Source organism: Mchenga conophoros, linkage group LG18, assembly GCF_057382185.1.
Source record: "Mchenga conophoros isolate Kocher_MC1m ecotype Shallow Benthic linkage group LG18, M_conophoros_male_GT1.1, whole genome shotgun sequence".
Taxonomy (NCBI): Eukaryota; Metazoa; Chordata; class Actinopteri; order Cichliformes; family Cichlidae; genus Mchenga; species Mchenga conophoros.
The window spans coordinates 28446252-28461151 of record NC_140543.1 but is presented as its reverse complement, the minus strand read 5'-3'; the positions used below and the strand labels follow the sequence as shown (position 1 = coordinate 28461151).

The window sequence follows — 14900 nt, the reverse complement described above, 5'->3', positions numbered from 1 at the left end:
ACTTTAACTGGTCACGTGGCCCATTCTGTGATGAAAGGACTGACACCGTAAATCATCACGTCTCTTGGGTATAGCAGGCAGGTAACTGTAAAAAACTGCTGCTGCATATTGCATATATAACATCTGCTAGATGCTGAATGTCCGTTGTCACAATCATTTTGCTGGAAGCAAAGGACACGTGCAGGTGCAAAGACCAAACAACGCTAACAGGAAATAAAAGGTTGTGGCCCAAGGACTGAGTCAGACCATCGCCAAGAACAGTTTGGGTGCTTCTGATAAACGGCTGCTGCCATTTGTTCATCCAAAGTTCAGAACCACAGGATGTAGACGGCCTGAAGCAACGTCTTGGTTGTGGAAACACAGACCTTTAAAAGTCGTACCAAAATCCACCCCTTAAACTTTGGCAGATCACAGGTTTCTTGGCTGCACATGATGGACCTAGCTTATTTGGCAAGTTGTTGTAATGTTGTCTCCTCATTTTCAGTACTTTAGTAACCTGGTTGGGTTAGAGAACCATAGCAAACCACATCTTTTGTAAGAGATTGGTGCACATTGTTCAAGAATTAACAACTGGACACAAAATTGTCTTGCAAGACCAAGAGTGATACACTGTTTCTGCTATAGATGTTATTTATATTTTCCAAGACAATTTCATCGATAAAGTATGACAAACTTATATTTGTTGGTCTTTTAAGGTTCTACTAATGCAGAGCGAGGGACACAAAGCCACGACATGCTTATAATGCACTTTGAAAACCTCTGAGCACACATGCTAGCAATAAAAGACACAAAGAGTCATTAGAGGAAATCAATTAAATGAAGACAGATTCTGATGTTTCATACATGTCAAACGTATCAGACTGAACACGGCACACACACTTTATTTCACAGGTTCTAACATGAAAGTCATTCATATTCATGCACTGAATTTGTCAACAGTACTTTGGCAAAAGACAAATATTTTGAAGGAAATCCTACATAAAGCAAATTCACTATGTTCAGCTTTGCACTATTTTTTTCTAGCAGTAAAATTCTTAATATGCAAATGATGTTCAGCTTTGAGCGTGTTGTTGCTGTCATACTTTCCTGTATCTGAATGTGTTTCAGACTGTGTGACAGCAGCTCAGATGTGCTGTCTGATTGGTAGTTTACTCCAAAGGAGGAAAACCAGTCAGTAGTGACACAGTTTGAGATGATGGCTAACGGTAGTGTGAAGTGCTAAACTCAACAATAAAGTCCAAGTAATGACGAGATAATGACTCATGCTTCTCTTTGTTATTATCACACTGTCATTGTTTCATAACCTTCACTGAAAGTCACCTGACACAAACTGCTGTGGGATGCTGAGACTGTGGATTCCATGTGCTTGGTATGATTTTGGGAATTTAATGACCAAAACATCAGAAATAACTGAGGCGACTCTATAAGGGAATCCCCTCTGTTGACACTGTACTGAGTCAAAAATATACGGAACTGAGTTACATGGATTACCTGCACATACACTGACCTACGTATATGAAACACTACATGTCTGAAACAGTACTGTACGTATATTACCAAAATAAGGAAAAGCATAATAGGGCCTCTTAAATTAAAATTCTGGCTGTATGTAGACCTTACTGTAGTTAAGTTAAATAGGTCCTCTATAGTATCCAAATCATTGTCTGGTTGGGACACTTATTGTACTGTCAGGTGCAGAGATGGGATTACTTTTAATCTGATTACTTTCTTCAAGTAAAGTAAGGGATTACTATTGCAAAAAGGTAATTAAATTACTGTTACTTTCCCGTAAGCACGCTGCGTTACTAGAACCGTGATTTTTCTTGCGAGAGTGTCTCGTGACAGTGACGTAAGCGAGTGAGACGTTCGTGGCAACAGCTGTGTGCAGATCAAAAATGGATAATATAACGAGTGTGGCAGAGAGTAAGAGCATGCAGCGTTTAAAGCGTTGAAGTACTGACCTTACTTTGAGTTTGATTCCGTAAAAAGTGACAAAAACATTAGCGTCCTCTGCTCACTGTGTGGGAAGAAAACTTTCTTTTACAGCAAAAAAAACCCCTAAACGTCCGAGCAAGCACCGACAGTGCGCTGCCACGGGAATGTGACATTCACAGAGAAACTGGCGTATCCTTCCACTGACCGCTGCGGCACACCTGCACCAGGGCAAACCTCCGCCTGCCCCACTCCTGCTATACAGGTGAAAATAGAGCAACAGGACCGCTAGTTTTTGATTTTATTTTATTTGATTTTTTTCTGCTGTATTTCACTTGCATCTATTTGAAAGACTGAGTGTAAACACAAAAAACAATTTTATTTTATGTGCTGGAATGTGCAGAAAATAGGTTTAAATGTTCAACAAATTTCTTCCAGTCAGAGAATGTTGCAGATAATTTAATGTTTGCTTGATGCATAAAGTTAAAGAGACTTTTCCAGTTGATTACATTTTATATGATCGATTATGCAGAAAAAGTAGAATTGGGCTAAAAGATCTATTGCTTTGTCACCTATTTAGGGGATAAATCATGTTTTAAAATGTAACTAAGTAACTAAATACTTTTGAAAATAAGTAATCAGTAAAGTAACTAATTACTTTTGAAAATAAGTAATCAGTAATTAGTTACTGATTACTTTTTTCAAGTAACTTGACCAACACTGGTCAGGTGTCTCACCTATAAACAGCCATACAAACATGTTTCTAGCTGTTGATTCTTCTGTCTTATCTGTAACCTAGTCTACCTCTACAGCTGCTCATGAAGCAGCAGCCAATGGAAACAGGACTGTGGCTATCTTTGTGTAGATTTCTACAGATGACTCTGTCACCAACCTCAGGCTGACTGGACATACATGTGTTTGTTTCATAAAGTTATCTAGATGCTGCAGAGCAGATGAGGTCTTCCAGAACATCCACCTGTAAGAAAACATCCAGAACAAAATTTAAAACCACGTCATTGTCTCTGCTATCGAACACACACCAGGCAGACAGCACTTGAAATGAGACGTCTCCCTTATTGCTTCTTTCCCACTACTACAATCAGCCCGTCCTTTCTACCAGCTTAATGTTACCTGGCTCTGCTCTCCTACACTGAGATTCTTCAGCTGGTAGACAGTCACATGACCATCAGTGTCTCCTACCACAACACAGTCAGCCTGAGAGGAAAATAGCAAGGACGTCATCCTCACACCAGGGGCTGCAGGCTGCACAATGACGGGGTCCAGACTGGAGGAAAGAGGTGAATATATGGACAAGACACAGGTGATACAGAGGGCTGCACAGGTGGAGTCTCCTTCTGAGTCTGACTCACATTCAGTTCAATCTTATTTATACAGCGTCAAATCACAACAACAGTCGCCTCAAAGTGCTTTATACTGTAAAGAGAAGGAAGACAGCATAAAGACATGCTGTGGAAGAGAGACAGAGATTAATAACAAGTGTGATTCAATGCAGAGAGGTCTATTAACACATAGTGAGTGAAAAAGAAACACCCAGTGCATCATGGGAATCCCCCAGCAGCCTACACCTATTGCAGCATAACTAAGGGAGGATTCAGGGTCACCTGGTCCAGCCCTAACTATATGCTTTAGCAAAAAGGAAAGTTTTAAGCCTAATATTGAAAGTAGAGATAGTGTCTGTCTCCTGAATCCAAACTGGAAGCTGGTTCCACAGAAGAGGGGCCTGAAAACTGAAGGCTCTGCCTCCCATTCTACTTTTAAATACTCTAGGAACAAGTAGGCCTGCAGTGCGAGAGCGAAGTGCTCTAATAGGGTGATATGGTACTACAAGGTCATTAAGATAAGATGGGGCCTGATTATTTAAGACCTTGTATGTGAAGAGCAGGATTTTGAATTCTGGATTTAACAGGAAGCCAATGAAGGGAAGCCAATACTGGAGAAATCTGCTCTCTCTTTCTAGTCCCTGTCAGGACTCTTGCTGCAGCATTTTGGATTAACTGAAGGCTTTTCAGCGAGTTTTTAAAAGAACCTGATGGTAACGAATCACAATAGTTGAGAATAATACATGCATGAACTAGTTTTTCAGTGAAAATGATGCTTCCTAAGGGAAGCATGTATAATGTAAACAGAATTGGTCCTAGCACTGAACCCTGTGGAACTCCATAATTAACCTCAGTGTGTGAAGAGGACTCTCCATTTACATGCACAAATTGGAGTCTATTAGATAGATATGATACAAACCACTGCAGTGCAGTACCTGTAATACCTACAGCATGTTCTAATCGCTCTAATAGGATATTATGGTCGACAGTATCGAACGCTGCACTAAGGTCTAGCAGGACAAGCACAGAGATGAGTCCACTGTCAGAGGCCATAAGAAGATCATTTGTAACCTTCACTAAAGCTGTTTCTGTGCTGTGCTGAGCTCTGAAACCTGACTGAAACTCTTCAAATAAACCATTCCTCTGCAGATGATCTGTTAGCTGTTTGACAACTACTCTTTCAAGGATGTTTGATATGAAAGGAAGGTTGGAGATTGGCCTATAATTAGCTAAGACAGCTGGGTCTAGAGATGCTTTTTGAGTAAAGGTTTAACTACAGCCAGCTTGAAGGCCTGTAGTACATAGCTGATCATTAGAGATAGGTTGATCATATTTAAGATCGAAGAATGAATTAATGGCAGGACTTCTTTGAGCAGTTTTGTAGGAATGGGGTCTAAAAGACACGTTGATGGTTTGGAGGAAGTAATTATTGAAGTTAACTCAGAAAGATCAATTGGAGAAAAAGAGTCTAACTTAACATCAATGGTACTAAGAGTAGCTGTAGATAATATTACATCTGTGGGATGATTATTGGTAATTTTTTCTCTAATGATAAAAATTTGTGAAGAAGTTCATGAAGTCATTACTAGTTAACATTAAAGGGATGGTTGGATCGATAGAGCTCTGACTTTTTGTCAGAGAGAAACCTGGGGTTGTTCTTATTTTCTTCAATCAGTGACAAATAGTAAGATGTTCTGGCTTTGCGGAGGGCTTTCTTATAAAGCACAAACTATTTCTCCAGGCTAAATGATGATCCTCTAAATTTGTGACACGCCATTTCCTCTCCAGCTTACGAGTTATCTGCTTTAGGCTACGTGTTTGAGAATTATACCACGGAGTCAGGTACTTCTGATTAGAGACCTTAGTTTTCAAGTAAGACTGGTTTCTGAGTTTTACAGCTGGGGTGGACGAGGCTAAGCATCAGACTTTCAAATGTAAGTCTGATGTTTCTAGAAATGAGAGCTGCTCCATCCAAAGTGGGATGGATGCCGTCTCTCCTAACAAGACCAGGTTTCCTCCAGAAGGTTTCACATGTCTAGAAACAGAATCGCCAATAATCAGAGTTTGACCCCCGGCGGGTGTGTCACCAAGTGGGGAAAAACAGTTAGACACATGGTTGGTGGTGTACCTGGGGCTTCTGTTTAAGACTATGCTTCCTCCTCACCGTCACCCAGCCGCCCTCTTTCCCCAGCTGCTTGGGGTCTGCCGGAGAACAGCTAGCGGGGCCTACGCTATCTTCAGCTACAGCAGCTACAGGGGCCTGGCTAGCTACGGGTGAATCAGTGATCCTGGCCCTCAGAGCTGCAAATAGGCTACATTGATTACATGTATCATTACTGCTATGAAATAAGAAGTTATCTAAAGGTTTTCAATTCAACTGGCAGATAAGCTACACAAACACACCACTGTGTGTTGGCACAGGAACACCGAGTGACAGCGCCACCCAAAGGTACTCACATGCTCGAACTCAGGTCCCAGATTTCTAGCTGCCCTTCGGTGACAGCTCCAAATACAGTAGGCCACTTTGGGGACCATTTGATGTCGTAGACAGCCTTCTGGGCGGAGGTGAAACCCAACACAGGCTTCAAGTGGTGCTGCTTCCACAGCTGGATGGTCCAATCAGATGAGCAGCTCAGGAACACATCAGGGTTGAAAGGGGACCACGCAACACAGTTTACAGGACACTGACGAAGAAGAAGAAGAGGTGTCTGAGTGTATATCACACACCCACGAAGAAGATTCAGCACCATAAGAACAGCAGTTTGTAACAAACAGTGCAGTTATTATTTTGCCAGACTTCACTCACTCAGAATCTTTCTACAAAGATCGCAGCATATGTGTGTATAAATGTTCTCCTGCTCAAATGGCTCAATATCACATTTTCATTTCCAAATCAATTTGTGTTTTATTTACAGATCTAAGTGAAATTCATTTCATTGACTGAATCAGGATTCTTGGTATGTGGACAACATTTATACATTACTGTAACAATGTAGCGCTGCCTTCACATACCAAGAATACTTAGTAAGTTTTAAGGCTTAACATCACATTCACACAGAGAAGTATCGGTGAAAATGACTCCAAGTTGTGTGTGCAGCATAATTGACTGAAGAATAAAGGAATATGCTGACACAAAATCTAAACAATAAACCTCAGAAAGAAACTCTAAAACCTCAATGAGACATAAACCAGTCTCAACCCAGTTCACATCAAACCACATCCACTCTGAAATCAGGTCCAAAACTTTACCTAAGCCTAAAATTAGACTGATACCATTTATGAAGGTGACTACAAACCAGTCCAAAACCAAACCCCTGATCCCAGTATGGCTGAGTCAGTCCAGGAGGACTTACAGAGACAGACCAGTAGGTGTCAGTTTACTTTATCTGTTGTTTTCCTTAAAATGAAGTTAACTGACAAATAAGCAGTGTCCCTACAGAGCCGTTATACTGCAGTTGGAGCTTCAGTTTGGAATAAAAAGGCTTTTGGGGAAGAAACAGATGTTTTTTCCAGAAGTCTTTGGCAGCGTTTACTCTGAAGAACTTACAAAGTGTTTCCTGTAGGTTTCAAGGAACTGCTGACTGTTGGAGCAGGAGCACTGGTGGATGAGACCTTCCCATGTCCCAGTCAGGTAGATACTGGAGTCCTGCAGGAACAGTGGAACACAGTGGGATACATTGGTTACATCTCAGGGATTTCATGAATCTCTGTTAGAGAACTGTGGATCAATATGGTCGTCATTGTGCAGGAAGGCCAAGATTATTAGATCTTTAGCAAGAATGTTAAAAGGTTATGCCATATGTGGGGTGACTGGAGATGTTGGTGAAAGGTCACAGTGATATGTGGTGTAGCAGACAATGTCACATATCACATGTTCACATATCACGTGTTCACATATCACATGTTCATGTATGAGTGCCTGATCTGTCACATGACTAACGAGATGTTTCTGTAACTGCTGTTGTCAATAAAAAGGACTGTGAGGGGGACCAGGTGAAGAAATTTCCCCTTGTGGGACTAATAAAGGTATCTTATCTTATCTTATCTAAGACCCTGACGACTCCCCTTGCAGCAAGTAAAAGACAAAGAGCGCTGTGGTCGTCTTGCTTTGATTGGTGATTGGTCCCTGAGTCAGCGGGGTCTATCTCTTTAAGACCCAACAGTAACTTACTGTGGGATGAAAGTCGAAGCAGAGCCCAGGAGTCAGTGCTGTCAGGACTCTTTCTGTCATCATCTCGGTCCTCTTCCCTCCAGTCTGTGTCTCTGTATTTTGAATGCGCCTTAGCTTCATCAAGTCTACGGCAAGAAATGGATCATTTTATATCATTTACCTGACACCAAGGTGAGAGCAGAGAAGGAGCTATTTGATCATTGCCTGTTGTCTGTTTGTCTGTGAGCAAGAGCATGCAGAAGCCACCACAGAGCAACAGTCAGTCGGAGTTGCACTGTGTTTGTCTCTGTGGTGCCAGGCATGTCTTCATGTTCTAGTCCGTGGTTGTTGTTGGATTTTGTGTACTTTTTCTTAGCTTAGAGTATCTATGGAGTTAGCACAGCATCTGTTGAGTATTTCTGTCAGATTGGACTTTTCATTTCCTGTGACCATTGAAATAAAAGCTCTGCTTCTCCTCTGCACACCTTTGACAAAATACTCACCCATTAGAGTTTAACATTACTGCCAACTGCCAAGATTCACTTAGAAAAGGACATTTTTCCTGAATTTCTTCTAAAATCTTAAAGGCCAAAGAGAGAGTTGAAGTTCTCCAAGGCTGGAACTATCCTGAGAGACAACGATGACCTGTATGCTGTCTCAGCTGACTGCACTGAGCCGGCTGCTGAGTACCTATGCAGTCGAGGCCATCTTTGAAGAAAAACCACTTGCTGATTCTGCCATCTGCACCCACAGAGAGGAGGGCCTCCACCTTCTCTTCCCCCGTCGAGCTCACTTGTTGTTGGGTCCACCTGAGCTGCCACACTGGCCCCAGGTGTCTGTTGGGACTCTCCCTACACAGAGCACATGAAACAAAGACAGAGCAGTAGCATGGTTTACTTTCAGTGTGTAGTAAAAGACCTGCACTGTCCAATGCACACGCCCCTCACCGGCTGCTGACACCACGTGACCTGTTGTCCTTACTGTGCACACCATGGATTGTTATGCTGCCGTCATGTGTGCCCACAGCCAGCTGACTGGGGCTGTTAGCAGAGAAATCCAGAGCGGTCACGGCGCTGTCACAGTGGATAACGTGCTCCGGCCACTGTAGGAGGAAGAACATCCTCACTCAACAATCTGTGCGATGATGATGAGGGGAGCTGACTAAATCCAGTCCAAAGCAAAGTCATACCTTGAGGTTTTTGATGGACCAGCAGCTCACCAGACCTGGTTTCTGGTTCCCAGAGTCAAACTCGCCATGACCCACAGCCAGGAGGTCCTAGAAGACAGCCACACGAGGAGGATCTGTAATCAGTCGTCTGCCTGCTTTCCTGGGTGTTAGTCTGCTTCCTACACGACTGCCGCTTTCCCACGCTGTCTTTCTTTGAACCAATCAGCTTCCACTTTGCATGGTTTACATGTGTGCTCTCTGTCATTCTTCCTTTCAGATTCTCCTTTGTGCAACCCTCCACCTCCCCACCCTCAGCCAGAGCCGTCTTCATCATCATCACCACCAGAGTCTCAGCTGTGGGGGGTCCTGTCCTAAACCCTGGCACTGCTTTGATGGGTCACCACAGTCTAATCGCCAAATACATTCATTTCTCTATCTCAATAAATCATGTTCAGTTCTTTCAAGTGATCAGCATGCTTCAATACAATATTATCAGAAGAGACAGACCCAATATTAGCCAGGCTCCTTCAGCATTTAACTGAGCAAAGGTACGGCCTTCTCTCCACACTGCAGGTGTGTCTGAAAGTTAGCTAACTGTACTTGGTTATACTACCTTTGAATTGTATATTTAAAGATTATTTTTATAACCCAGCTCACTCTGACTTCACCGTTCAGACTGAGAAACAGTCCAGCAACATTAGTGACACACATGAATGACACAAGGACAAAAGACTTGTGTTGCACAGAAATGTACACTAACTTCAAGCCCTTTGCTCTTGAATCAGTTTCTGTGAGTTGGAGTTGATCTTTGTTCTGTTACCGGATTCTTTCTGTTCCAGGTCATGCAGCTCACGCTGCGTCCTCTGCTGAGCTCACAGCTGAAAACCCAGAGACACTGCAGAGACGGACCGCCGTCCGTGCCCCCCGTCCTCTGCTCCACCATCTCATTCTTCACTGGACACTCTGGGTCTGAAAAAATGATTTCACTCATTACAATCGTAATGCTTCATCTAGTAGTAATGTTACCATGGTGCTGTGACGATGCTGTGAGGGTGCTGTGACAGTGGTGTGAGGGTGCTGTGATGGTGTGACGATGCTGTGAGGGTGCTGTGGTGCTGTGACGGTGGTGTGAGGGTGCTGTGGTGCTGTGACGGTGGTGTGACGGTGCTGTGGTGGTGTGACGATGGTGTGACGATGGTGTGATGGTGCTGTGACGGTGCTGTGACGATGCTGTGACGGTGGTGTGACGGTGCTGTGACGGTGCTGTGAGGGTGCTGTGACGATGGTGTGATGGTGCTGTGACGGTGCTGTGGTGGTGTGATGATGCTGTGAGGGTGCTGTGACGGTGGTGTGACGGTGCTGTGACGGTGCTGTGAGGGTGCTGTGACGATGGTGTGACGGTGCTGTGAGGGTGCTGTGACGATGCTGTGACGGTGGTGTGACGATGCTGTAACGGTGCTGTGAGGGTGCTGTGACGATGGTGTGACGATGCTGTGACGATGCTGTGGTGGTGCTGTGACGGTGCTGTGACGGTGGTGTGACGATGCTGTGACGGTGGTGTGACGATGCTGTGACGATGCTGTGGTGGTGCTGTGACGATGCTGTGACGATGCTGTGGTGGTGCTGTGAGCACTACCTCCCAGCACAGGCAGCTGTCTGTAAGCAGCCAGCTGAGGGTGGAAGCTGTTTTGCAGGATGCTTCTCTCCACTGTTTGTAAGCAAAGCTGAAACTTGTCTGACAGCATGATGAGCTTCCACTGCGTCTCAGCGTTTAAAGCTTTCACTTCCACTTCTTTCAGTGAACCACAGGCACTGACTGAAGACAAATACAAGAAAACAGTTTCTCTACTGTAAAAAGAATGAAACTGTTAAAACTTCTGAATGATGACGAACCCTGAGCCCTGTTTGAATGAAGCAGTGAACCAGTGGGTGCAGTTACCTGTAGTGGCTGTGCTGCCCACTGACACACTCCTGTCTGCACCTCTGCTGGAGTCCGTCACACCCTCTGAGTGGTCAGTCTTCACTGGGTTACAGATACCTGCTGTTTCCTCCTGCTCAGCATCACTTAAAGGCTCATACATGTCGCAGACGGTAACATTTGTGGCTGTGGACATGCAAACATCTGAAAACACCGTGCATTTATAAAAGCTCAACACTCCATCCTCTGTTTTATGGATGAAGTGAACTGCTGAAAGCAGAACTAAAGTAGAAAGTAGAACAATATAAGGATATAGTGAATGGTGGGTTCTACTATTGAGAGTGTGTAAAAAGCTAAAAAGAAGGGTGGGGTAGGGTCAGAATTTGGTGTAAACATATATGAAAGCACAGCTCCATCCTGCCTGATACCAACAGGTGAAGCTGGTGGTGGGTGTGTGATGGTGTGGGGGATCATTTCCCAGCACACTTTGGGCCTCCTTCGCACCAAGCATCATTTCAATGCTTAGCTGAATATTGTTGCTGACCACAGCCTACCCATCCTCTGATAACTGCAAATAATCTGAAAAGAATTTCCTGATCATACCAATGAATTGAGTGGGACATGAGTGGATAATCAGATAGCTGCAGCCGACTAATCTGCAGCAACTGCATTAAGCTATCAGGTCAATGCAGACCAAAACCTCTGCAGCACCTTCAGCATCAGATAAATAGACACTAATGTGGATAAAAAGGAAAATGCTAATCTGCGGTTCATAAATTGTTGGGAAAGAGGCTAGCTTAATGTTCTAGCTCGCCATTTTTAGCCAGAACATTTGGCTAAAAATGGCAGATAAATAGTTCAAATGGTGAAGAGGTAACAATGAACTACTCTGATATAAACATAGTGAGCTCAAACAAACACACTGTGAACACTACACATCTAAGACAGCGACGCACTTCCACACACCAAAGTTTGGGAACCAAATATTCATCACACTTTAAATAGACTGAGTCCAAAAGCACAGTTTGAGATGAAAGAAAGCCATGTTCTAAATAAAGCTGCCAAAAATCAAGTTAGTCCAGCTTCATGTTTAGGTACACTGACCTGGGTGTGTTTAAAACTTTTATAAAAGTCACCATTAGAATAACAGCTTCACCTGCATCCACCACCATCAGCCCGTTACTCTGGACATGCTTGTTTTTTGTTGTTCCGGTCAGCGTCTGCACTGATCGCTCCACATGTTTGTCCCTGCTCACTCTGTTTCTGCAGACCTCCTCGTACTGATGGTTTCTTGCTCTGTGAAAACGAGGTAAAATCACAACGTGCCAGTAGCGCATTTTAGGTGCATATGTAAGCGTCTCAACCAGTCAGATATGGGAAACACTTCACCCACATGGTAGCTTCTGCCTCATCAGCATCCACACACACAAAGGTGCTGGGCATGTCCAGCAGTGAAAAGGTGTCTGTCTCAGAGATAAAGACCTCCGTGATGTCCTTCAACATGTCCTCTGTCACCTGTTCTTTCTCCGTGTCCTTTTTTACCTTCACATCTAGCAAGAAAATATATGAACAAACTCTTATAAACACCACAAAGATACGTTGTAGGTGTGACCGAGAACTGAGAGCTTTAGTCACAGTAATATGTGGAGATTTAAAAAAAACAATTTATTAACCTGGAAAACTGAGGGGAATGTCACGTTTAGAAAACATGTCCTCGTCATCCACGGACTCTGTGGTGGACTGGCTGGATATTCTGCTGCTGCCAAATACTGACCTGGAAACATTGCGAGCACATTTTTACAGGGTGAAGCGTGTAACCTGCAGTCACTTTAGACAGTTTGTCCTCGCTCTCTCCAGGAAGTGCTTGGCTGTGGCTGCCTCCCTGCACCATGGACCTGCTCAACTGGTGGCACAATTTAGTAAGAAGCTGTGCTTCAGCAGCCCTGGTTGATTCAAACTTCTGCTGTTTTATAATTACTGAGCTTAAATGTAATGTAATGGTTTCCACCCAAACCTGTATCACTGGGAGTTCCCCGACTGATTCAATCACGTTCACATATCAAAGATTTTAAAAGAAAAGAGGATAGGTCAGGGTTCAAGGGTCCCCAGGTTATAACCACAATGCTGCCCAACCTCAGAACACGAGCGAGGGACAAGCCACACCGGCGTGGACGTCACCGAGCTTAATAAGAGCCACGTGAGGTATGGCGGAACAACGACGTACCGATGAGAACTTAGCTACTAGAAAAGATAATACATGGAAAGGCCTGCAGAGAAAAATGATATTCAAATTCAAGCAATGCTTTAACATTTGCACTCCACACATTCAAGCCTCACAGAGCAGCTCCAGCTGCATCACCTCAGACTCTGGTACCTGGAGAAAGGCAGAGTGAAGCTGCCCGTGGCTGTTGGCTGGTCTGATGCTGAGCCCACAGACATTTCATCCACAAACAGCATGGGCTGCACTGCTCCTGGATCAGCCTGGTACAGCGGCTGAGGAGTGACATCATTGTTTACTTCATCAAACACCTGCAAGAAACACAGAAGCTAGCTACAGCTAACTTGGTACTGCACTCAAGGGCACACTGGAGGTACTTCTACATCACTACATGCTCGCTACATCATGGTATTTAACTCCACTACCTGCATCTCTCCTTTTATTGCCTTTTTCACAAAGCACTCAGTTAACTGCTTTGAAAAATTGGTGAGTGGTAGTTGAATTCATTTAATTTTAGAGGCATCAGAATAATCAGTCATGAAGACAAATCCACAAAATGAAGTCTTGTGTTTTTGTCTGGGTTGCAAAGTAAAACTGTGACTACAGCCTGAGTTTGATGTAAGCCTACTTCTTTAAACTTTCAGTATACATATGCATTAAACACAGTCTACGACGCGGGTCTTTACTCTGTGAAACTGATGAGAAACTGTGTCTAATCTGAATCTAGTACCGAGTCTGTGACTGGTGTTCTCATTTACAAACTGTTCAGAGGACCCACAGACTGTGAGGACAGTGTCCGTGTGATGCTCAGGTACCCGAACAGCCTGTCTGGGAGTCTGAACCACGTTCTTCTCCAGGACTTTGCTGCCCCCGAGGCTCCGCCTGCTGTGACAGCCCAGCACACTCGTGGTTTGTCTGGAACGCTGGTGAGATCCGCGTGGGCCTCCGTGTGAGACTGAGGTGGTACGAGAGGAGCTGGAAGGCAGCAAAACAACAAGTGACCGTGGCTGCGTGTACGTGCAGACAGCTGCAGTGAAAAGAGTACGGCTAACGTACGGTCTCAGAAGCAGGGAGCATCGCCGCTTTCCTCCGTCTTTCCCCCCCGTGGCAGACATCGCTGCAGTGCGCCTGCTGTTGTGGGTTTCCTACTGCGGTGCTATGGCAACGGGACATGCCCAGTCAGAGCTCGTGCTCGTGCGTACAGGGAGGGTAACTGTTACACTGTGCTGGACATTAACACGTAGATGTATACAGTCAGACCATATCAACATTTTCCTTAAAGTAAAGTAAAAAACGTTTTTTAAACAACAGTTAAAAACATAGGTTACCACCATCTTTACTGTCGCTGTTCAGTTTAACCACGCGTTCTCACTGGGTCTCATTACATTTATGTATATAGTTGCCTCAGAAAACTTTATATTATTAAGACCCAACACTAATCAGAAAAGTCCCCATGAGCACATACGTGGCAAGAGTACAACGGAAAAACTCACTGTTAACAGAAACACCAGAACCAGGCTCAATCTGACCGACCGCTGAGGGGGCGGAGACGGGACCAAAGACACAGATTAATGGTTAAATACAGAGTAGCGTGTAAATATAGGCCTATTGCAGGGTAACTGACGGAGAATTCAAGGTCATCTAACACAGCCCTGTGGGCTTTACAAAAAGGAAGAGAAGCCAGTGTGGGCAAAATCTGCTCTCTCTAGTCCCCGTCAGTATGCTCACTGCAGCATTTTGGATTAACTGAAGGCTTTTCAGGCAGTTTTTAGGACATCCTGATAATAATGAATTACAGTAGTCCAGCCTGGAAGTAAGACAGAGCCTGATTATTCAACATCTTGTATGTGAGGAGGAAAATGTTTAATTCCGTTCTGGATGTATGAGGGAGGCACAGAATAGTAGCAAGAGACAGGGTATTTCTAACTTCAGAGATGTTGCGCAAATGGAAGAAAGCAGTCTTACATATTTGTTTAATATGTGCGTTGAAGGACATGTCCTGGTCAAAAATGACTCCAAGGTTCCTCACAGTGTTACTGGAGGCCAAGGTAATGCCACCCAGAGTAAGAATCTGGTTAGATACCATATTTCTAAGCTTTTCAGGGCCGAGTACAATAACCTCAGTTTGATCTGAATTAAGAAGCAGAAAGTTAGCGGCCATCCAGGTCTTTATG

The 14900-nt window shown here is 44.1% G+C and overlaps 1 protein-coding gene across 2 annotated transcripts; it reads right to left on the bottom strand.

Annotated features, from left to right (window-relative positions):
• Window positions 1–769: 769 nt before the first annotated feature.
• Window positions 770–14255, bottom strand: dnai4 (dynein axonemal intermediate chain 4). Of its 2 annotated transcripts, none has more exons than XM_085254679.1 (18): window positions 14220–14255; window positions 13783–13952; window positions 13542–13701; window positions 12883–13037; window positions 12182–12282; window positions 11902–12058; window positions 11665–11804; window positions 10530–10712; window positions 10227–10406; window positions 9411–9559; window positions 8612–8698; window positions 8370–8524; window positions 8113–8273; window positions 7444–7568; window positions 6820–6918; window positions 5730–5956; window positions 3064–3217; window positions 770–2908 (listed from the first exon to the last, which is right to left on the bottom strand). In XM_085254679.1, exons 2-18 carry the CDS (start codon window positions 13839–13841, stop codon window positions 2864–2866), a joined length of 2337 nt encoding a protein of 778 aa, XP_085110805.1. In that variant the 5' UTR covers window positions 13842–13952; window positions 14220–14255; the 3' UTR covers window positions 770–2863. The 2 variants fall into 2 exon arrangements, with proteins under 2 accessions (XP_085110805.1, XP_085110806.1); XM_085254680.1 differs by having other exon boundaries at window positions 10530–10694.
• Window positions 14256–14900: the final 645 nt, after the last annotated feature.